Genomic DNA, 21,596 nt, shown 5'->3' with positions numbered 1-21,596 from the left:
GCTGTGGCCTTCCACGTCCAGCAGGCCCACTCCGCTTTCTTCCTGTCAGAGCTCGTCCAGAGCGCGCTGGTTCTGCCTTCACACGTGGATGGTGGTGGTGGTCGCACGTCTACCTGCCCCCGCCCCTGCTTTAACCTCAGTCCGTTCTCGTGTAGTGGATTTGACGTGTCTTTTGTCACATGTGGAGGAGAGGCGGTTATTGTACAGAGCTTCCTCAGCGGTCAGAGCACCTGCCGCCTCTCTCTGAAGATTTCCTGCAGGTCCAGGTGGCTTCTCTCCCAGTCTTTGTGTGGGCGGTCAGCCATTGCTGCTTGTTTCAAATCCCCAGGGACCGTTTTCATATCCAGGCTCCGTGGGCTGGGGCGGGGGTCAGGGTTGACAGATCCAGGGCTGCAGAGCCAGGCTGAGGGTGGGCGAGGCACCCGTGTGGCAGAAGCCGGCGGTGGGAGGCCTCTGGGGAGGAGCGAAGCAGACCTGCTCTTGGAAATCTGGTCAAAGGACTCCTGAGGCTTCCTGGTGTCAGAACAGCTGTGCAGCCCTGGGCAGGAGGCAGGCGGGTGTTCAGCAAGCCGCCCTCTGGCCAGGGCTGCATCTGCTGATGGCCGTGGTGTAAATTCTCCCTGGGAGATTTCAGCTGCAGCTCCACTGGAGCAGTAGCAGTGCTTCCACCAGGCAGTAACCCCGAGAGCACAGATTGAGGTGATGACTTGTGAGCATTACACTCATTTTTAATATAGTTCTTTAAAAGTGTAAGTTTATTTAATTGAAATTTTAACCACTGGCTCACACAGTTCCTGAAGATTTAACAGCTTGCTCTCATGAGCTGGTAGCAGCAGCTCCCGAGCACTACAGCTACCACCCTCCTCTTCATGCCCTCCATACCTTAGCCAACTGGGCTGTCTTACTGGCATAGGCCAACCTTCTTCCCACCTCAGGGCCTTTGCACTTACCATTCCCTCTGCCTAGAATGCTGTTCCCTCAGATCATCATGTAGCTGGCTCCTCCTTAGCATTTTGAACGTAGCTTGACTGTCATCTTCTCAGAGAAGCCTTTGGTCCCCTGACCCACAGCCCTAGTGACAACCTCACCACACTCTTATTTTCTTCATGGCTCACAGCAGTCTTTGTTCCCAGTGCCTGGCATACAGTAGGCACTCAATAGATGTTTGTTGAGGGAATGAATATATCAGGCAGTGGGCTGCACACGTCCGTGTGTTAATTCACGTGACCATTGGCATTGCTGGTTCCAGAAGTCGAATGGCCTGGTGTGGTGCTGGGGATGGGGGCTCCCTGACCCCACATCCGGGCTCCAGTGACGGGTGCAGAGCAGGTACCTGTGCCAAGCAGCCTGCGAGAGGGAGGGTCTACACCCCTGTGGGGCAGAGGCCCCGGTACCCGTGACACGTCCCCTCTCCCTGCAGTGAGCCCGGCCGTGCAGCTGCAGTATGTGGACAGCATCCGCTGGATCCGGGAGGCTGCCAGGCACCGGCTGGTGAGGGCTCGGCCTGGTGGGAGGCAGGGTGGGGCCTCCGGACAGGGTGCCGACACACCCCGTGAGACTGCTGATGTGGCAGCCCCATCGGCCTCGTAGGAGGCAGAGCGGCCACCTCGCCCACGGGGCAGCTGAACAGAGAATCCCGGGGCCTTTCAGAAGGTGGCCTGGGGCTCCAGGGCAGCGACCAGGGTCAGCCAGGTCGTTCTTCACCCTGTTGCTCCACAAACAGCTCTCGAGGGAGAGGTGGCCCCTGCAGGGCCCTAAAGCCAGGCCTCCTGGGCTCTCGGCTGTGTGACCTGGGGTGAGTGGCTCAGCCTCTCTGAGCCCCCTGCCTCGTCTGCACAGTGAGATGCTGGTGATGGTACATGCACCCTGGCTGTGGTGGCGTGCTTGAAGCAGGCCCTCTGTGGCAGTTTGTGCATGAGGCACAGCCAGGGCCAGTGTTGAGCAGATGGGCGTGCTTGCTGCCTTGTTTCTGTGGCTGTGAGTGTGCACACAAATCAGGGTGACGTGGGGTGGAGGCTGCCTTACGCAGGCTGGGCAGAAAGGTGTCTCTGAGGAGCTGACTTGTGAGTTCAGGTCTAAATGCCAGGGGTCGGGGAGTGGGGGAGCAGTGTGTGACCTGTGCGGGAAGCAGAGGGACCAGCCAACTCACAGCCCTGAGGTGGCAGCGGGCTTGCTGTGCCAGGGACAGAACAAGAAGTGGGCATTTGGCTCACAGGCCTTTGGCCACAGACCCTGATGGCCAGACGCTGCCACCACATCCGAACTAGTGGGTCCTTGGCCTGGGGGCCCCAGGGCCAGAAGTGGACTGCCTTGAGCACTGCCCCCTTTCCTGGGCTTCCGTGGTCCAACAGCGTCCACCCAAACCACCGCCGCCTCCTTGCCCACTGATGTGCACGCGTGTTTCAGCCACAAAACCCCTTTTGCCAACAGAGGAGTCTGAGACGCCCAGGGCTGACAGCTGTCAGACTTAAGCGCCTGGGGCCCTGGGAGGAGGGGCGGGAGGTGGAAATGGGCAGGGCTAGTCCAGAGCGGGGCCTGGAGGAGAGAGCAGGACCCGGCCTGGAGAGAGGGCCACTGACAGATGACAGACCGAGAAGGGCTGGCGGGAGGTTGTGCGGTCAGGGCTTATGGAGTGGCCAGCTGGACGCTGCTGCAAGGGCCATAAGCAGGACTCTGTTTTTTGTGTTTGAGTTAATTTATTCGAAGATTGTGTTCTCCTGCTTATTTCCTGTTGCTCTGTTATGAAAGATAGTGATCACAGAAGGTCATACTTCTTAAAAATTTTAGTTGAGGTTCCTTTTAATGTACACTCTTGACAAAGCTGGCAATCCTCTGTCAGTTCCTCCTGAGGCGAGCCCTCACATCCAGCCCACCAGGCAGCCGTGCCAATCCCCCGCATGTCCACACACAGTCTGGGCCCCCAGACGTCCCTCTGCGGTCCATCACCTCAAGGGTTAACCCTCCTCAGTTTTCTTTCTCTGGATGGAAGAAATCTGAAAATCTCCGTGGTGCTGAGTTCTAGTATGGTTTTTCCAGAGAGGATTTGAGGCAGCTGGTGTGAGTATCCAAGGCCGTTGGATAGAAAGCCACGAGAAGGAAGAAGCGGCCAGGCTGACCGCCTACGAAGTGGCGGAGACTGAGCTCTCATTTCAGCCTCATGGGCAGGTACAAGACCAGCTCTGTCGCGGCTCCTGCCTCCTCGCCCCGCTCCTGGACAAGCTGGCCAGGCAGCCGAGGGAAACCCCTGCATCGCTTGTGGAGAATCCAGGGTTTCTTGGCCTCGGCACTACTCACGTTTGGGACCAGATAATTCTTTTTTTTTTTCCAAATGTGGTAAAATTACATTAACATAAAATTTACCATTTTGACCATTTTTAAGGTACAACTCAGTGGCATTAAGTACATTCACATTGTTGTGCAACCCTCCTCACCATGTGTCTCCAGAACTTTTTCATCTTCGGAAACTGAAACTCCATCCCCACTAAACACAACTCTCCATCTCCCTCCCCCAGCCCCTCACAACTCCCATTCTACTTTCTGTCTCTAGGGATTTGCCTACTCTAGGGTCCTCATAAAAGTGGAGTCACATAGTATTTGTCCTTTAGTGACTGGCTTATTTCACTTGGTATAACGTCCTCAGGGTTCATCCACGTTGTCACATGTATTAGAATTTCCTTCCTTTTTAAGGCTGAATAATATTCCCTTGTATAGATAGACCACGTTTTGTTTATCTAGTCATCCACTGATGGACACTTGGGTTGTTTCCACCAGTTGGCTATTGTGAATAATGCTGTTGTGAACATGGGTGTGCAAATATCTCTTTAAGACCCTGGGGGCTGGATAGTTGTCATGGGGGGCCATTGTAGGATGTTTAGCAGCATCCCTATCCATGCCAGCAGCACCCAAAAATGTCTCCAGTCATTGCCAGATGTCATCCTGGTTGAGAACCATTGTGCTAAACAATGAGTCCTTTTCATTTGCTGAAGCCTTTCCTTCCTGGGAGCTGCGCCTTACCCTCCAGAGCTGCTGTATCCTGGTGGTTGAGTGTGTAGGTGCTCAGCCCCACCACCCACCGGCTGGGTGACCATGGCTCAGCCTCTCTGTGCCCATTTCCTCATCTGTAAAATGGAGGCTACAACGAGGATAATAGTGTCTTCCTCATAAAACTCACAAATGAGTAACTATGAGTAAAGTACTTGGACTTGTGCAGGCACAATCAAAAACTGCATTCAGTGGATATTATTATTATTGGGAGGACTCAAGCAAGGGTGATGCTCATAATAGGATGTTGAGTCAGGGTCTCAGAGGCCCCTCCAGGGGTTAACCCTTGAGGTGATGGACCACAGAGGGACGTCTGGGGGCCCAGACTGAGTGTGGACATGCGGGGGATTGGCACGGCTGCCTGGTGGGCTGGACGTGAGGGCTCGCCTCAGGCCCCCAGATTTTAGAGCTACCACGCACCTTGGCGGTCCTCCAGGACCTTCCTCGAGGTGACCGTCTGGTTGCTGGTGGGACATGTCACCCACGTCTCCCCCCACGTATCACAGGTCCCTGAGGTACCTCTTCTCTCCCTTCTCTCCACAGGTGGTGGGCTCCCAGGCGAGGATCCTGTACTCAGACCAGAAAGGCCGGGTGGCCATTGCCATGGCCTTTAACCAAGCCATCGCCCGTGGGAATATCAAGGTGACATGTCCTGTGCTGCTGGTGGGAGTCCTCCTTTAGGCTCCTTCCCATCAGCGCCAGCCCTGCCCTGGGGCCCCCAGCTCTGGGGGTGTGTCAGGTCAGGGGCGGGTAACTGTGGGCTGGGAGTGATGAGGCCTGTCCCCAGACTCAGGCTCTGACACTATTCCCTGCTGTGTGATCTTGGGCAAGTCAGGTGCCCTCTCTGAGCCTCAGTTTCCCTCTTCTGTGAAAGGAGAATAATGTTAACCTCAGAGCATGGGTGTGAGGATGAAATGAGTCAGCTTTCACATGAGTATTTCATACATCTTTGCTGAATTATCTTTTTCAAATCATGACAAACTTCCCCGGCTTTTCTCCGTTTTCCTCTGAGTCAACCAGGCCCACCTTGGGGGACGTGGAGCTCCTGGGACACTTATTCAGAGGGGCCTCTCAGTCCTCTGTGTTGTGGGCACCTGCCACAGAGTTCTTGTTGGCACCCCTCTGTTTGCAAGTACCAGGAGCATTAATGATCAGACATGAAAAGGAAGTCAAGACAGATGACTGTGAGGGCCGTCCCTGTGGCCTGGGTGGCACTGGCAGCAAGGACAGCAGCCCCAGCCTTTCTCAGGGAGCACCACCGAGCCCACTGCTGCTCAGCGCTTCCCGAAAGCCTGCCGTGCTTATGTGGATGGCTGGTGCAGCTTGGCCGGAACAGCCTTCTAGGCAGGCTCACATCCAGGCTGCGGTCGGCTGTGGGCACACAGTGCTTGGTGTTCAATCCTTCATTCATTCGACAATGCTTGATGGAGCGCCGCCTCTGTGCCAGGCTTGTCTAAGCACTAGGGACGATGTGGCAGAGAATGAGATGGACAGGGTCCCCGCCTCATCGTGTCTACTGATAGTGAAGGGAAACTGACGATGCACAGCTGAAGGCATAAATTCAGAGAGAGTTTCAGGTGGTGACACACCGTGAAGAAAATGAATTGAGGTGACAAGGTGGGGGTGATGGGGTGAGGGTGAGGGGTGACTTTCAGTGGGGTGCTCAGGATAGGCCTTTCTGAGTTGCTGATGTAGAGCTGAGGCCTGAATATCCAGAAGGCGCCAGAATCCCCGGGGTGCAGGTGGTTCCAGGGCAAAGGTGAAGAGATGGGAGCAAACTTGGCCTGTTCAAGGAAAGAAGAGGAGGACCTCTTAATTCAGAGCAGTGGGGAATTCCCCTTTCAACGGGATACCTCCTCCTGCATGGGGAGCCCGTGAAATTCCAGGACCACCGAGGAGGGCTAGGAACTCTGACACCCAGTGGTGTCACAGACTCAGGGGCCAGGCTACCCGAGGGAGAGCCCAGACTCTGGTATACTGTGTGTGAGTTTAAATCCCAGCCTGTCCACTTACCAGCTCTGTGACGTTGGGCAAGTTTCTTATCCTCTCTGGGGCTCAGTTTTCCTTTGTATAAAGTGGGCATGATAGCAGTCCTCTGGAGAGGGTCGTTGAGAAAACTCAGTGAGCTAACACATGCATAGCACGTGGGTGCTCCTGGGCGTATAGAAAGCATCAAAATCAGCGGAATCTATTCTTAGCTATAGGAAGGCATGAGAAACGTCTGCACTTCATTTTGCTAAAGAAGGTCTGTTTTCCAGGGGAAGGGCTTCTGGTGTGGCCTGACCCTTGACCTCTGCCCTCCACTGGGCAGCCGTGGTGGACACTGTTGGCTGACATCTCATATCCCTCCACACTGCAGGCGCCAGTGGTCCTGAGCCGAGACCACCATGACGTGAGCGGCACAGACAGCCCCTTTAGGGAGACCTCCAACGTTTACGATGGCTCTGCCTTCTGTGCAGGTGAGGAAGACAAAAAAATTTTAAAAAATTTCTTTTAATGTTGGATTTGGATTGTATTTAAAAATCAACTGATTCGTTCTGTCAGTCATGATGTTGCAAAAAATGTGCTGGCATCTGAGACATGTGGCGTAGGGTGATGAACCAGGACAAAGGGGGTTCTGGGACATGGAACTGCTGGTTCTAAAACGGGGCCAGTGCCAGCCAAACGGGGACACTTGGGTGCCCTAGACTTGGGTGTGCTTCTGGCCCTGTCACTTGCTGGGTGATCTTCAGCAAGGTGCTTAAAGTCTCTGAACACCAATTTCCTCACCTGTGAAATGGAAATAACAATACTACCTCCGTCAAAGGGTTGTTGTGAGGAAAGAAATGAATGAATACACGTGCAGCGTCCCGTCAGTGCCCCACAGCCAGCGTGCAGTGAGGGTCAGCTGCCGCTGCTGCAGCAGCTGTTGCCACAGCTTCCACAACACTCCGCAAGGCGGACCTCGGAGAGGGTGCGAGTTTGGTTCCAGAACACCGCAATGAAGTGAGTCACACGAATATTTTGGTTTCCCAGTGCATATAAAAGCTATGTTTGCACTATACTGTAGTCTACTAAATGTGCGATAGCATTGTGTGTAAAGTAACGATGTACATACCTTCATTACATAACATACAATAAAGTGTTTTTAGCATAACACTTTATGCTAAAAAATGCTAACCATCACCCGAGCCTTCAGCGAGTCATCATCTTTTGGCTGGTGGAGGGTCTTGCCTCGATGTCGATGGCTGCTGACTGATCAGGGTGGTGGTTGCTGGAGGTTGGGGTGGCTCTGGCAATTTCTTAAAATAAGACAACAATGAAGTTTGCTGCATCCATTGACTCTTCCTTTCACGAGTAATTTCTCTGCAGCATGTGATGCTGTTGGATAGCATTTTACCCACAGTAGGACTTCTTTCAAAATTGGAGTCAGTCCCTCACACCCTGCTGCTGCTTTATCAACTAAGTTCATGTGATATTCTAAATCCTTTGTTGTCATTTCAACGATCTTCACAGCATCTTCACCAGGAGTAGATTCCATCTCAAGAAACCCCTTTCTTCACTCATCCATAAGAAGCACCTCCTCATCCCATAAAGTTTGATCCTGAGACTGTAGCCATTCACATCTTCAGGCTCCTCTTCTAATTCCAGTTCTCTTGCTGTTTCCACCACATCTGCAGTCACTTCCTCCACTGAAGACTTGAACCCCTCAAAGTCATCCATGAGGGTTGGAATCAACTTCTTCCAAATCCTGTTAATGTTGGTATTTTGACCTCTTCCCATGAATCACAAATGTTCTTAATGGAATCTAGAATGGTGAATCCTTTCCAGAAGGTTTTCAATTTACTTTGCCCAGATCCATCAGAGGAATCACTATCTAAGGCAGCTGTAGCCTTACGAAATATATTTCTTAAATAACAAGACTTGAATGTCAAAATTACTCCTTGATCCATGGGCTGCAGAATGGATGTTGTGTTAGCAGGTATGAAAACAACATTAATCTCGTTGTATATCTCCATCAGAGCTCTTGGGTGACCAGGTGCATTGTCATTGGACAGTAATATTTTGAAAACAGTAATCTTTTTTTCTGAGCAGTAGGTCTCAACAGTGGGCTTAAAATATTCAGTAAACCATGTTGTAAAGCGATGTGCTGTCATCCAGGCTTTTTTGTTCCATTTATAGAACACAGGCAGAGTAGATTTAGCATAATTCTTAAAGGCCCTGGGACTTTTGGAATGGTAAATGAGCATTATAGCCAGCCCTGGTTGTCTAGGGGTTAAACTTCGGCACTCTCACTGCCATGGCCTGGGTTTGTTTCCCAGTCAGGGAACCACAGCACCCATCTGTTCATTATCATATTGTGGCAGCTGTGTGTTGCTGTGACACTGAAAGCTGTGCCACCGGGATTTCAAACACCAGCAGGGTGACCCACGGTGGACAGGTTTCAGTGGAGCTTCCAGACTAGATAGACCAGGAAGAAGGACCTGGCCACCCACTTCTGAAAAAATTGCCTATGAAAACCCTGTGATTAGCAGTGGAGCATTGTCTGATACAGCACTGGAAGATGAGAGGATGGTGCAAAAAAGACCAGGCATGGTTCCACTTTGCTGCACACAGGGTCACTAGGAGTCAGAATCAACTTGCGGATGCTAACAAAAAAAAGTGAGCATTGGCTTCACCTTAAGGTGACCAGCTGCATTAGCCCCTAACAGGAGAGTCAGCCTGTCCTTTGAAGCTTTGAAGCCAGGCACTGACTTCTCCTCTCTAGCTGTGAAAGTCGCAGATGGCATCTTCTTCCAATATAAGGCTATTTTGTCTATATTGCAAATCTGTTGTTTAGTGTAGTCATCTTCATTGATTATCTTACTTAGATCTGGATGATTTGCGGCAGCTTCTACAGCAGCGCTTGCTGCTTCCCCTTGCGCTTTTATGTCATGGACACAGCTTCTTTCCTTGAACCTCATGAACCAGCCTCTGCTGGCTTCGAACTTCTCTTCTGCAGCTTCCTCGCCTCTCTCAGCCTTCAGGGAATTGAAGAGAGTTAGGGGCTTGCTCTGGAGTAGGCTTTGGCTTAAGGGAATGTTGTGGTTGGTTTATCTTCTATCCAGACCACTAAAACTTTCTCCATTTCAGCAACAAGGCTGTTTCACTTTATTATCATTCATGTGTTCGCTGGAGCAGCACTTTTAATTTCCTTCAAGAGCTTTTCCTCTGCATTCACAACTTGGCTCACTGTTTGGTGCAAGAGGCCCAGATTTCAGCCTATCTCGGCTTTTGACCTGCCTTCCTCACTAAGCTGAATCATTTCCAGCTTTTGATTTAAAGTGAGAGACATGTGACTCTTCCTTTCACTTGAACACTTAGAGGCCATTGTAGGGTTATTACTTGGCCTAATTGCAATATTATTGTGCTTCAGGGAATAGGGAGGCCTGAGGAGAGGGAGAGAGGTGGGGGAAGAGCCGGTGGAGTCATCAGAACACACACAACATTTATCAATAAAGTTTGCTGTCTTGTTATGGTGGGGTTCGTGGTGCCCGAAAACAATTATAATAATAACATCAAAGGTCACGGATCACAGATCACCATAACAAATATAATGATAATGAAAAAGTTTGAAATATTGCAAGAATTACCAAAATGTGATACAGAGATATGAAGTGAGCAAATGCTGTTGGAAAAATGGCTCCAATCGACTTGCTCGATACAGGGTTGTCACAAACCTTCGATTTGTGAAAAACGCAATATCTGCAAAGTGCAATAAAATGAAGTATGCCTATAATTGGTATAATCATCACAGAGGCTAACAAGTTTAGTCCTGGGGTAGCTTTCTCATTTCCAGCACCTGAGGGCTCCTTCCATTGTGGACGGGATCCCAAAGGAGGGCCATAGACACTCAGGAATACCATCTGCATCACTTTTTTCAAGGAATTGGTCCATTTCATCTAAGTTATCAAATTTATACGTATAGAGTTGTATTCCTTTATTATCTTTTTAATGTCCGTGGGGTCAGTTGTGATGTCCTGTCTATCAATCCTGATATTGGTCATTTGTGTCTTCTCTCTTTTTCCTTGGTCAGTCTGGTTAGAAGTTTATCAGTTTTATTGATCTTCTCAAAAAAGAAGTTTTTAGTTTAATTATCTTTTTTTTCTATTGCTTTTCTGCTTCAAATTCATTGATTTCCACTCTAATCTTCAGTATGTTCTTGCTTTGGGTTTAATTGACTCTTCTTTCTCTGGTTTCATAAGGTGAAAGCTGACGTTACTGATTTGAGACCTTTTTTCCTTTTCTAATATAAGTATTTAATGCTACAAATTTCCCTCTAAAGACTGCTTTAGTTGCATCCTACAAATTTTTATATAATATATTTTCATTTTCATTCAGTTCAAAATATTTTTAAATTTCCTTTGAGACTTCCTCTTGGACCCATGGGTTATTTAGAAGTATCTTTTTAAATTTCCAAGTTTGGGAGATTTTTTGTATATCTTTCTGTTACTGACTTCTGGTTTAATTGCATTATGGTCTGAGAACTTACTTTGTATCGGTTCAATTCTTTTAAATTTGTTAAGGATTTTTTTGTGGCCCAGAATATGGTCTGTCTTGGTGCACTTGAGAAGAGTGTATATTCTGCTGTTAGCTGGTGGGTTCTATATGTCAACTGAGTCAGGTTGGTTGATAATGTTCTGGTCATCTACATCCTTACTGATTTCCTGCCTACTTGTTCTATAGATTCCTGAGAGAGGAGTGGTGAAGTCTCCAACTCTATTTGAGGATTTGTCCATGTCTCCTTTCAGTTCTCATCGATTTTGCCTCATGTTGTTAGGTACATGTCATTTAGGTTTATTGTGTCTTCTCAGAGAATTGACCTCTTTATCATTATGTAATGTCCCTTTTTATCTCTGATATTATTCCTTGTTCTGAAATTCTCTGATATTAATATAGTTTATATTCATATCCTATGGGCACTGTAATAAATTACCACAAACTTAGTGGCTTAAAACACAAGTGTATTGTCTCACAGTTCTGAATGTCAGAAGTCTGCAGTCAGTCTCAATGGGCTAAAGTCAAGGTACCGGCAGGGCCATGACATCTCAGGAGGTGATCGGGGAGAATCTGTTTCCAGCTTTTTCCAGATTCTAGAGCTGCACTTCTTGCATTTCACAGCCCAGCACCAGGAGAGAGCATACTCAGAATTCTCCCTGATCTTCTCTGTGGGCACCCAGGAGGGTTTTTGGAGGAAGAGCCTGCCAGAGGGTGCAACTCCCCTGTATCCGTGTCCCCAGGGGCTTCACAGTCTTGGGCTGGCTGACACTTATCCTTTAGCGATCTCTTAGACCCTGTAAGGCGACCAGCTTGAGTTCTGTTTCTCTGTGCAAGTGCCTGTGTCTCCCCAGTTTTCAGGTTAGTCAGTTGCCCTGGGCCCTCAGCTCTCTGATGGGGTCAGGAAAAGTCGTTAATTTGCAGTTCATCCTCCACCTTGTTGTTGTTGTTTTAAGGGTGGGAGTAACGCTCCGGTTCTCTGCATCTCTGAGCTGAAACTGCTACCACATCCCTTTTAATTCTTGTGTTTTTGCTGCCTCTGGGGCCCTTTATCTGGCATTCACTGCTAGAGAGCTTACCCACAGGGAAGGTAGTTAGTTGGGCATTTGTCAATTCCTCCTGCCTTTGCTGGCTCTGCAAATATAAATTATTGCTATTTCTAGACTTGCTTGTCCCGAGTTCCCTATCTGTCCTTTAGGCCCAAGCAGTGCTGGCTCAGCCTGTGGGGCCCGTGGATACCCGCTGTCTGCCTGGCCCCTGGCCCACCTCGTGCAGGGAATGATGGGTGGTGGCCTCTGTTTCTGCAGACATGGCCGTACAGAACTTCGTGGGAGATGCCTTTCGCGGTGCCACCTGGGTCGCTCTTCATAATGGCGGGGGCGTTGGCTGGTAAGAAGGTTTCAGAGAACCGGGTGATGTGGAAATCTTAGGAATTCCCTCAAGGGTCCCGGGCCCTGCCTCCCCTAAGCTCCTTCTGCTAAAGGCTTTGCTGTTACGTGTTCCTCATGTGAGCTGGGAACTTGAGGGTGTGAGGGTGCCTCGTCCAAGCCACTCTACCTTTGGGGGTCTCACCTGTCACGCAGGACGCGAAGGCCTGTTGTGATGCTTTAAGAGCAGCAACTGCCCTTTCATGTCAGTTTCCATGATGCTTTCACAGATGTTTTCTCAGGAATTCTCAGTGCTGTCCCAGTCCAGGTCTTTTCACTCCACCCAAGGTCCCCAGGGTGGCTAGGCTGGGAGGCCAGAGATTTGGATTCTGGGCTCCCCTGGGTCCCCGGACAAAACCTCAGCTTTGTCCTGCCAGGCCTGTTTCCAGTCTGTGCCATGAGGAAATTGGAGTTTCTGGAAGGATCTCATTCGGCTGACAGTCACAATTCCATCATGAAGATGTCTGCTATAATTCTGTACCCCTAATTCCAACATGTGGGGGTTTTCCCCACACCACTAAGCTATTCTCCAATACCGGCTGGGTGTCCTACAATTCCACTCAATTCTGACACTATCTACTGGAGATAGCATCAGATCCCACAGACTAAGGGCTCAGTCCCACAAGACTGCCCACACTTCAGATGCCAATCGCAAGTCTACGATGTTACCTGTGCTTCCATAGACCAGAAGGTCCCATAGCCCCCTCCTTGGGTTCCATTAATTTGCTAGAGGGGCTCACAGGACTAAGGAAACCCATTTACTCACTAGATTGCCCATTTAATACAAGTGATATTAAAGGGTAGGAACCAACTGCCAAATGAAGAGATACACGGGGTGAAGTCCCAAACAAAGGAGGTTCTGTCCTCCTGGATTTGGGGCCTGACACAGTGGCACGTGGAAGCGTTCTGGTTCCCCAACCTGGAAGCTTTCCGAACCCCATCCTTTCGGGTTTTTTGGAGGCTTCATTACATAGGAACGATTGATTAAATCATTGGCCATTGGTGATTGATTCAATCTCCAGCCCTTCCCTGGACCTCAGTGGGTGGGACTTAAAGTTCCAACCCTCTAATCACCTGGTTGGGTCCCCTGGCAACCAGCCCCACCCCCAATCCTTAGGGCATTCCAAAAGTCACCTTATTAACATAACAACAGACACCTTTATTGCTCTCATCACTTAGGAAATTCCAAGGGTTTTAGAAGTTCTGTGCCAGAAACAGGGACACAGACCACATATGTATTATTATAAATCACAACATCCACTGCTAAGAATAGTGAATAAGTAATCTTTATTACACATGGACCACTCTCTCACCTAATCTTAGAGGGTAAATACTTTTTACAGATGAGGAAACCGAGGCACCGGGAAGTTAACCAGCTGTTCCTGCGCAGGTCCGCCTCTGGGGGAGTCTCTTGGGGAGAGCTCCCAGGTCCGGGCTCCCAGACAAGTTGGATTCCTGGCTACTCCGAGCAGCAGGGGGGGCTGTGGCTTTGGAGAAGAGGACAGCTCCCCAGGCCTGGCCATCTCTGAACTGACCTCTGAGCCTGTTTTGGCCCGATCAAGCCTGGCTTTGCCCCCCAGAGCCAAGCCCCTCATCACTGGAGCTTCCCAGAGCATTCCGATGGGCTGGCAGGCCCTTGGGCCCTTAGAGGCCAGAATGCCGAGCAGCAGCCCAGTCAGGTGGCTGTAATTAATGGAAAATGTGACTGGAGTGCGTGTCCTTTCCGATACACAGGCTGGAGAAAACCAGGACAGAGTGTTACTGGCACATTGGGTCCTTGTTGTCCCCCAGGATGGAAATCAAGAGAGACAAGAAACGAGAGTAGAAAAGTAAAAGTTGATTAGGTTGTGCACAGGAGAGGCACAAGGCAGCCGGGGCAGAAAGGAAAGGGGCAGGTGACGGGCTCCTTTAGCGGGACTGTGGGGCTTTTGTTAGGCAAAGGCTGGGGAGGAGTGTCTTGTCATGGCACGTAGAGGCGGGGTTGTACTTGTTCCTGTGCTGTCACGTAGCATGTGTAGCATGCTACTACATGTGACGCATGTATCATTAGCATGCTAGCTCTCCACCCCTGGGTGTGGTTTTTACTGTGCTAATGGGGCTAGGGTCACCTTCAGTGGACTCCTGCGTGCCAGGGTGCACATGTAAGCCCAAGAAAGTCTGGAGGCTGTGGACTGTGGATCTTGGTGGTCTCTATCTGATTCTCTTAGCCTGCAGATTGGTTAGGGGCCTTATCTTGTTAGGCCAGGGGCCTTGCAGACGGCCCTGTCTCGTTAGGCTGGTTCCTGTCTCAGGAGAAGAATGCCTGGTTACTGGGTTCCTGGCATTTCAGCGCTGGATTTGCTGAGTTGGTTCTGGAGGTGAAGAGAGTGACTCTGAAGGTTGAGTAACTTGCCCAAGGCCACAGAGCTGGTGGTGGAGTCAGATCCAAACCCAGAGCTGTCATCTCCCAGGATCCACTGTCGCTGCCCACAGCACAACAGAGGGCAAGAAGGAGCAGAGCAGAGCTGGGCTGAGAAAGCGACCTCGGGACAGGGATGACAGGGCCACAGTTAGGACGCTGGCTGCTGACCCCTGCGGGGGAGGAGAATGCTCCCTGCCAATTCCCAAGTTGCTCCCACCCTGAGGCTGCCCCCAGGCTCTGCGGACAGAGCCGCAGACTGGTGAGATGCTGGCACCAATGCCCTTTATCTTGGCTGTCCTCCAGGACTCTGTTGGGAAAGTGCCTCAGATCCACCTTGGAATCCATCAGACTCACACACGTACATCACTTAATCCTTCAGACACCCCTGCAAGGCTTACTGCAAAAATCAGCAGGAAAAAAATCTGTCCCACAACCATTCCTACTTCCAACTCTTCAGCTATATTTTTTCTTCGTTGTATGTAAATCCGTATTTCTAGGTTATAAGCTCCCCCTGCTATTTTTTGATTCGCTTTCAGGTTTTTCTATTGTCTATTGCTCCCTGTTTTGGAGCGCTTGCATTGCCGAGACAATCAGTGTCAGCAGGGTCATTCTTTGATTCCTCCCTTGTTGCTTCTGTCTCCTCAGAGCCCCTTCTTCTGATTGCTTGCTTGGTGTCTGTCCTTGTGCTGTCTGTCCAGCGGTCCTTGCTGTCAGCTCATGTTCAGAGGCAGGCAGGCTGCAGCCCAGTGTGCTAATGGACCTTTGGACCACGGGCTGCAGAGCAGGAGAGGTCAGTGGTCAGTCTCTGGTCTTGGGCTGGTTGGACAGCTCAGTAAAGACCCTTCTGGTCTCCTGTCCTTATAGAGAGGGTGTAGCCAGTTCTGGGAGCTGAGTGGGAGGGAGGGGGCCTCACTGTTGGTTGTTGAGACTTCTCCTCAATCTCTGTGTTTTCATGCTCGCTGTCTCACCGTCAGAGGTGCCTCTGCCCTCACACCCAGATCCAGCCCTGGAGACCCAGGTCTTTGAGCAATAAATGCATGTATTTGACCCACCATCTTTATCTGGATACTAACTTTTTTTTTTTTCCACCAAACAATGTCTTAGAGCCATCTCAAACTTGCATGTGCACGGGAAACCCCTGGGAGCTCGTTAAGATGCAGAGTCTGACTGGCAGGTCTGGAGCAGCAGAGAGTCAGCCAATCTACCTAGCTCCAGGCGGTGCTGCCTCTGCTGGCCTGAGGACCCTAGGGTAGTCTGGGCTCCAAGGGCTCTCCTGCCTGTGCGCAGACATCTCTCTGACCCCCCCCACCCCCCGCCCTGTTGCAGCAGGGAGCATCTTCACAGGTACCGTTTTGTGGCACAGTGAAGAGTATGCATTCTGAAGTTGATCTGTCCACAGGAGTTAAGCTGGTTCAGCTTTGTTTCTCATTGACAAAAGGGTCATAATAATAGCTGTTGCTTTGTAGGCTAGTGGTGAAGATTAAGTGAGTTAATTATAATAGCTAGCCCTCATGTAGTACATAATGTGCACGGCCTCCTTCTAAGAAATGTACATATGTTAGCTCATCTATTTGCCTTAACAGTCCCGTCTAAGAAAGAAGCATTACCCAGGAGGGGTAAGTCAGTCGGCCCAGGGTTCACAGCGCGCTGGGATTGCAGGAGGCCTGGCCCCCAAGCATGCGCTCACCACCCGAATCACTCATAAAGGAGCCAGAACAGGCCCAGCACGCGGCAGCCCTCCCATAAATGTTAACCTTTATCGTGTGCACGCTATTTGTGATTGCAGACTCAAAAAGTGTGGGCATTTTAAACTTGGTGGTTACTGCAGTTTCCCGAGATAAAAATTCCTGTTTGCATAACCCCATCTACCCTGGATGTTACCACCCACCGATGTTACCACAGGATGTGCCAGGCGGGTGGGCAAGAAGTAAATAATCCTTCTTGTTTTTATTTGAATGTTTCACTCCCAGGTTTGGTGGGTTTTTTTTTGAGGAAGATCAGCCCTGAGCTAACATCTGTTGCCAATCTTCCTCTTTTTTTTTCTCCCCAAAGCCCCAGTACATAGTTGTAGATCCTAGTTGTAGGTCCTTCTAGTTCTTTTTTTTTTTTTTTAACAAATGTTTAAAAAAGAAATTTTTTTTTAAATTTTATTTATTTTTTTTTTTCCCCCCAAAGCCCCAGTAGATAGTTGTATGTCATAGCTGCACTTCCTTCTAGTTGCTGTATGTGGGACACGGCCTCAGCATGGCTGGAGAAGCGGTGCGTCGGTGCGCGCCTGGGATCCCAACCCAGGCTGCCAGCAGTGGAGCGCGCGCACTCAACCGCTAAGCCACAGGGGCCGGGCCCCTAGTTCTTCTATATGGGACTCTGCCTCGGCGTGGCTTGATGAGCGATGAGTAGGTCTGTGCCTCGGATCCGAACCAGCGAATCCCGGGCCATGGAAGTTTAATGCGCAAACTTAACTGCTACGCCACCGGGCCGGCCCCCCAGGTTTTTGTTTTTGAGTCATGTGCTTTTCCGCATCGGTTTGCAGGCGTTCTTGATCTATTCTAGGTGTTAGATGCACCAATAGCTGCATGTCACTCGTCTTTGAACTTTGTTTAAATACCTGCGCGGTTGGGTTCTCTACGAGGCAGATGCTGAGGTGGAGTTGGGAGTGTGCAAAAGGCTTATAGGGGAGGACCACCTGGGAAAGGAAGAGGGAAGCGGGACTGGGCGGGGGCCCTCAGTCCCCATGCAGACTCGACAGTCTTGCCACCCAACGGGAGCTCCAGAGCCCACACAGCCATGGGAGAAGCCGGCATCGGGTGAAGCGGGCAGGCCCATACATGGCATAGCTCAGTCTTGGCCCCGAGAAGGACCTAGGGAGTCATGGCTGGGGGCTGTGAGCAGACCAGCTCCCCATCTAGCACCTGGGCAGGCCTCTTCTCCCCACAGGGCAGCATTACATCTTTGTCCAGTGACTTTTCTCTTCTGGCTCTTTGCTTTTTCAATGTTGCTTTAAAAGACCTCCTCCATTCTTGAGTTAAGAAAAAACATGCTCCTAAACTTCCTTTATTCATCTTATAATTTTGAATCTCTTTCTTTAGTACTCTGGCACTTATTTTTCTCCCTGTGTGACATTGGGTTCTTCTCTCATGTTTTTCTCAAAGGGATAGTTGGCTGTCCCCACCGTCTGTGAGTGACCCCAAGTGCCCTACTGAGAGCAATGCTGCCTTTTCATGCCCATCTTCCTGGCTCGGGGTGCTCAGGGCTCCTCCGTGGCAGGGTTTACTGAGGTCACTGAAGCTGAGCAGCTGTGCTCTCTGACTGGGCCTCAGGCTCGAAAAACAAAAGATGTACTTCTAATCTTGGAAAGACCTCTCTGGTTGAAGGGCACATCGGGGTCCTCACTTGGTGACTGTGGCTGCCGCCCACTTTCCCTTCTGATAGCCGGCATCAGTCTCTGACTGGTGAATGATGATGACCTTAAATCTGTTCAGAGCAGCATCCACCCTGGAGGCTGGTGGGAGACGTGACAGGAGCTCACTCACAGGCACAGTGCTGCCAGCTGCAGGGATACAGGCTGAGGGCCGGCAGGGGCAGCTGGCCTGCTCACAAGAGGTGTTTGGCTTCTGTGCCCGGAGTGAGGAGTGCTGGTGGCTCCTGGGGTAGAGGGCTCCTCACCTTCTTGGTGGGAACTGGCTGAAATTGTCAGTAGTGTCTAGGCTGGGCAGAGAATCAGGTAAGGCTGGACAGGCCTGAAGGATCTGAGACTAGAGAAACTAGATGCACAGCTGCACCTTTTGTGTGCAGGCAGGAGAAAGAGCAAATTCCCTGGAAGTGAGGACTGGAAGGCCAGACACTGTGGTCCCAGGGGCTCCTGTTTGGCAGTACGGCCCTGGCAGGTGCTGACAAGATCCGGGCGTTTCCAGTGTGTGTGACCAAAGGTGGCACGAGGGGTGTAGGGATGCGAGCTGAGCAGGAACCGCAGCCAGGTCCAGCATCCGGGTCCAGCAGCCCTTGATGAGGACGTTGAGGGTGAGGATGGATCCAGGGGCTCCAGGAGGAGAGGGACGTCATGGCTGATAGAGAAAAACCGGGGGCAAACATGCAGAAAGTGGAGTAGCAGTAACGTGCTAAAGTGACATTCAAATGACATCTCTGAAGAAACGGATGACCACAAGAACATGTCAACCTGTGAGAGGAGGCAGTCAAAACTACTCAGAGAAATGTGTCAATTAGAAAACAAGAAATACTGCAAATAAAGGAACTCAGCCTTTAAATTAAGTGATCAGGACCCCCAAATACACCTAAAGCTGTAGCAGAAAGAAGGGGTGAGGAAGGTCAGGAGCCTGGAGAGAAAATCAGGAGGAATGACAATTGAATTGTGTAATACAAGAGACCCCAAGGAAGCGTACCTTTATAGGAAGCACTCTGAGAACCGCAGGAGAGGGAGGTCACATCGCTTCCGGGAGGTGACACGGGAATGGGTCCTGAAGGTGGGCGTGGGGCTGGCCCGGTAAAGCACAGAGGCACGAGTGGGCAGTGCAGAGCCATGCGACTCCTGCATCCCCTAGGCTGTGCAGAGGGTGCAGGCTCCGGCTGCATGGGGCCACCATGCCGCCTCCTCCAGCCAATGCTTTCAAAATGATCCAAGCTGTGCTCTGCCTGCTCTGAGTGGGGTCAGGACCCAGAGTGACCCAGAGTGACCTTTGCCTCTTGCAGGGGTGAGGTGATCAACGGGGGATTTGGCCTTGTGCTGGACGGGACCCAGGAAGCTGAGCAGAAGGCCAAGGTGATGCTCAGCTGGGATGTTTCCAACGGAGTAAGTTACACCCAGGCCTCTCCCCTCGCCTTCTCTCTCCACCAGTGGCTCTGCCTCTTCAGACTGCAGACCTGAGATAGAGATCTGCCCCTTCCCTAGAAAACAGTCAGGAGCCCTGTGCTGCCTTCTTGCTTATTCACGTCTCCTCTGCAGATGCCTCTCTCCTCTCTAGCCACTGCCGGGGCTTCCCTCCTCTTCAGATGCCCGCTTCTCTCCAGGGCTGTTTCCAGAGTCTCCTTTGCGTCCCCCTGCCTCTGGCCTTACCCATCCAGTCCAGCCTCTGTTCACACAGGGGCCCCGGGGTCCCAACCCTTCCCTCCCAGGGAGAGCACCCCCACTGCTAGTGCTGAGAGGCCTCCTTTTAAAGCGTTATCTTTCCACCATCTCTGAAGGTGGGTCAGAGTGCAGCTTCTTATGCTAATGCAGCTCTAACCCACTTTGCTGCGATGCAGTCTTCTCTTGGTGTGTATGTGGGTGGGGGGGACGGGGGGCGGGCCTCTATCCCTCCCCATGACCACATCACAGGGAGCAAAGAAGGGGGAAATGCACAAATGGGAAGTCAGGTGGTAGTGGGGAAGGGTCTGTGCGGACCTGAGCAAGATGGGGAGGAGGGTTTGGGGAGCCGAGCACAAGGGCCCAGAGAGTGTGAGGTTGGGTGGCCCGGAAGGTGAACTTGAGAGTGGAGGGGTCCCTGGAGGGGCCAACTTTCCAGGAGCCCCCAGCAAGGGTGGTGGTCTTCATCCTGAAGGCAGTGAAGCGGTGAGAAGATAGATGGGAGAGGCGTGGGAGGACATGGCTAGCAAGAATGGCAGCAGGGAGGTGGGAAGGTACCACGACCATCACCCAGGGGAGCCCTGGTGATGGAGATGGAGTGAAGGAAGCTGACCGGAGAGAGATTTTAAGGCAGAGCTAAGGTTGATATGCATTCTATGAGGATGGAAGAGAGGGTGCTGAGGATGACTCCTGGTTGCCTGGCCTGGTGCCCCTGTGTGGCGATGGGGTAGGCTGGATGGCCAGTTTCAGATCAGAGGGGTGGGTAAATCAGTAGTCTGGCCAAGAGAGGAGGAGGAGGTCTGAGCCTGGGATGGGGATGGGGCAGATGCAAAGGACTACTGGCCCCACTGATAGCACAGAAGGTCCCTGATGTGGAGGAGGATAGGGAGTTTGGAGCCCAGTCGCAGCGTGTCCAGAATGCCTTGTTGGGAACCCGGTAATGTTGGCACCAACTGGTGCACCGCCTTCTCTCCGCCCTGCTGGCAGGTGGCCCGCCGCTGTTGGTCTGGGAACAAGAAGGCCTACGAGATCATCTGCCAGACGATGCAAGAGAACAACGGCTTGGTGGTGACACTCCCACATGAAGTGGCCAATGAGCATGTGCTCCAGCAGGCCCTGCAGTTGTGAGCGGGAACCCAAGAGCTGGCCATGGTCCCCTCGTCCCCCTTGGTCCCCGTCCTCACCCTCACAGCCACACTGCACCTTCTGCTGCACACCTTTATCTCCTGGGTCAGGAGTTTCACACACGTGCCCTCATTTGGCCTCACGACACCCTGGAAGGTGTGCCACTGCTGTCCCCATTTTCCAGATGAGCCAGCTGAGGCCCAGAGAGGTGGAGCCATTTGCCCATGACCACTGGGAACCCCGGGAGGGTTCAGGGCTGAATCCTCCAGGCTGCCATGGAGTGGACTCCAGGAGCCTTGGGGGACGTGCCTGCCATGACTACTGGCTGAGCAGGGCAGCAACCAAGTCCCTTCTAGGCCTCCTACCAGCCCTTCTTCTGCAAGGGCCAGGCTTTCCTTCGGCCAGGTTTTTATCAGTCACTCTGCCTCCTGTCTGCCTTCCATCCATCCATGCAGCTATCTCTCCATCTGCTGGCCCATCCGTTTGTCTACGCAGGTACTTTCTGTACCTCAGTGCCCCAGCTCTGGGCACAAAGGAGCAGGACCAGGCCCTGGGCTTGGGGGAGTCCAGGAAGGAAGACAGACAGGGAAATAAAGGATAGACCAGAGAGCTGTGTCAGGTGTCGTGGGCGGGGTGGACGCAGGGTGGGGAAGGGGGCAGGCAGGCCTCTGCGCTAAAGGATAAGTGATGCTTTGTTGGGAGAAAAAGGAGAGAGGAGGGGTCGTCTCCGTGGGCGGCGCAGCATGAAGCTCGAGAACATGCAGCCCGATCAGTCACAACACGGAAGTCCACTCAGAAGCCCCTTTAGTGCAGTGTGTCCTGCAGGAGCCGTGTGGGCCTAAGGCTGGATTGCCGCACCCCTCTCCCAGGTCCCAGAGCCCAGCTCAGATGCACAGGACCCAGGCAAAGGCAATTCTGTGGTCATGCTTTTCCAGGCCTTCAGTTGGAAGCAGGCACTTCTTTTTTTAAGGGTTCCCAACTTTTAGGGCCCCCTCCTGCCTCCCTA

At 51.5% G+C, this 21,596-nt stretch overlaps 1 protein-coding gene across 3 annotated transcripts in view; it reads left to right on the top strand.

Moving 5' to 3' along the window:
* The window catches only part of UROC1 (urocanate hydratase 1), a 43,660-nt gene extending 22,443 nt beyond the window's left edge, over positions 1-21,217 (top strand). The window contains exons 15-20 of one of the 3 annotated variants that reach the window (XM_004443566.3): positions 1,421-1,491; positions 4,585-4,683; positions 6,401-6,500; positions 11,865-11,946; positions 19,093-19,192; positions 20,453-21,217. In XM_004443566.3, coding sequence (XP_004443623.2) covers positions 1,421-1,491; positions 4,585-4,683; positions 6,401-6,500; positions 11,865-11,946; positions 19,093-19,192; positions 20,453-20,593 — 593 coding nt within the window. In that variant the 3' untranslated portion in view covers positions 20,594-21,217. Of the gene's footprint in view, positions 1-1,420; positions 1,492-4,584; positions 4,684-6,400; positions 6,501-6,847; positions 7,026-11,864; positions 11,947-19,092; positions 19,193-20,452 lie in introns of those variants that run through there. The other 2 variants (XR_015552327.1, XM_087431602.1) reach the window with 2 other exon arrangements.
* Positions 21,218-21,596: the final 379 nt, after the last annotated feature.

This window comes from Ceratotherium simum, chromosome 5, assembly GCF_057802395.1.
Source record: "Ceratotherium simum simum isolate JZ-2026a chromosome 5, ASM5780239v1, whole genome shotgun sequence".
Lineage (NCBI taxonomy): Eukaryota > Metazoa > Chordata > Mammalia > Perissodactyla > Rhinocerotidae > Ceratotherium > Ceratotherium simum.
Note: the sequence above shows the minus strand (reverse complement) of the source record. Positions and strands in the feature narration are given on the sequence as shown.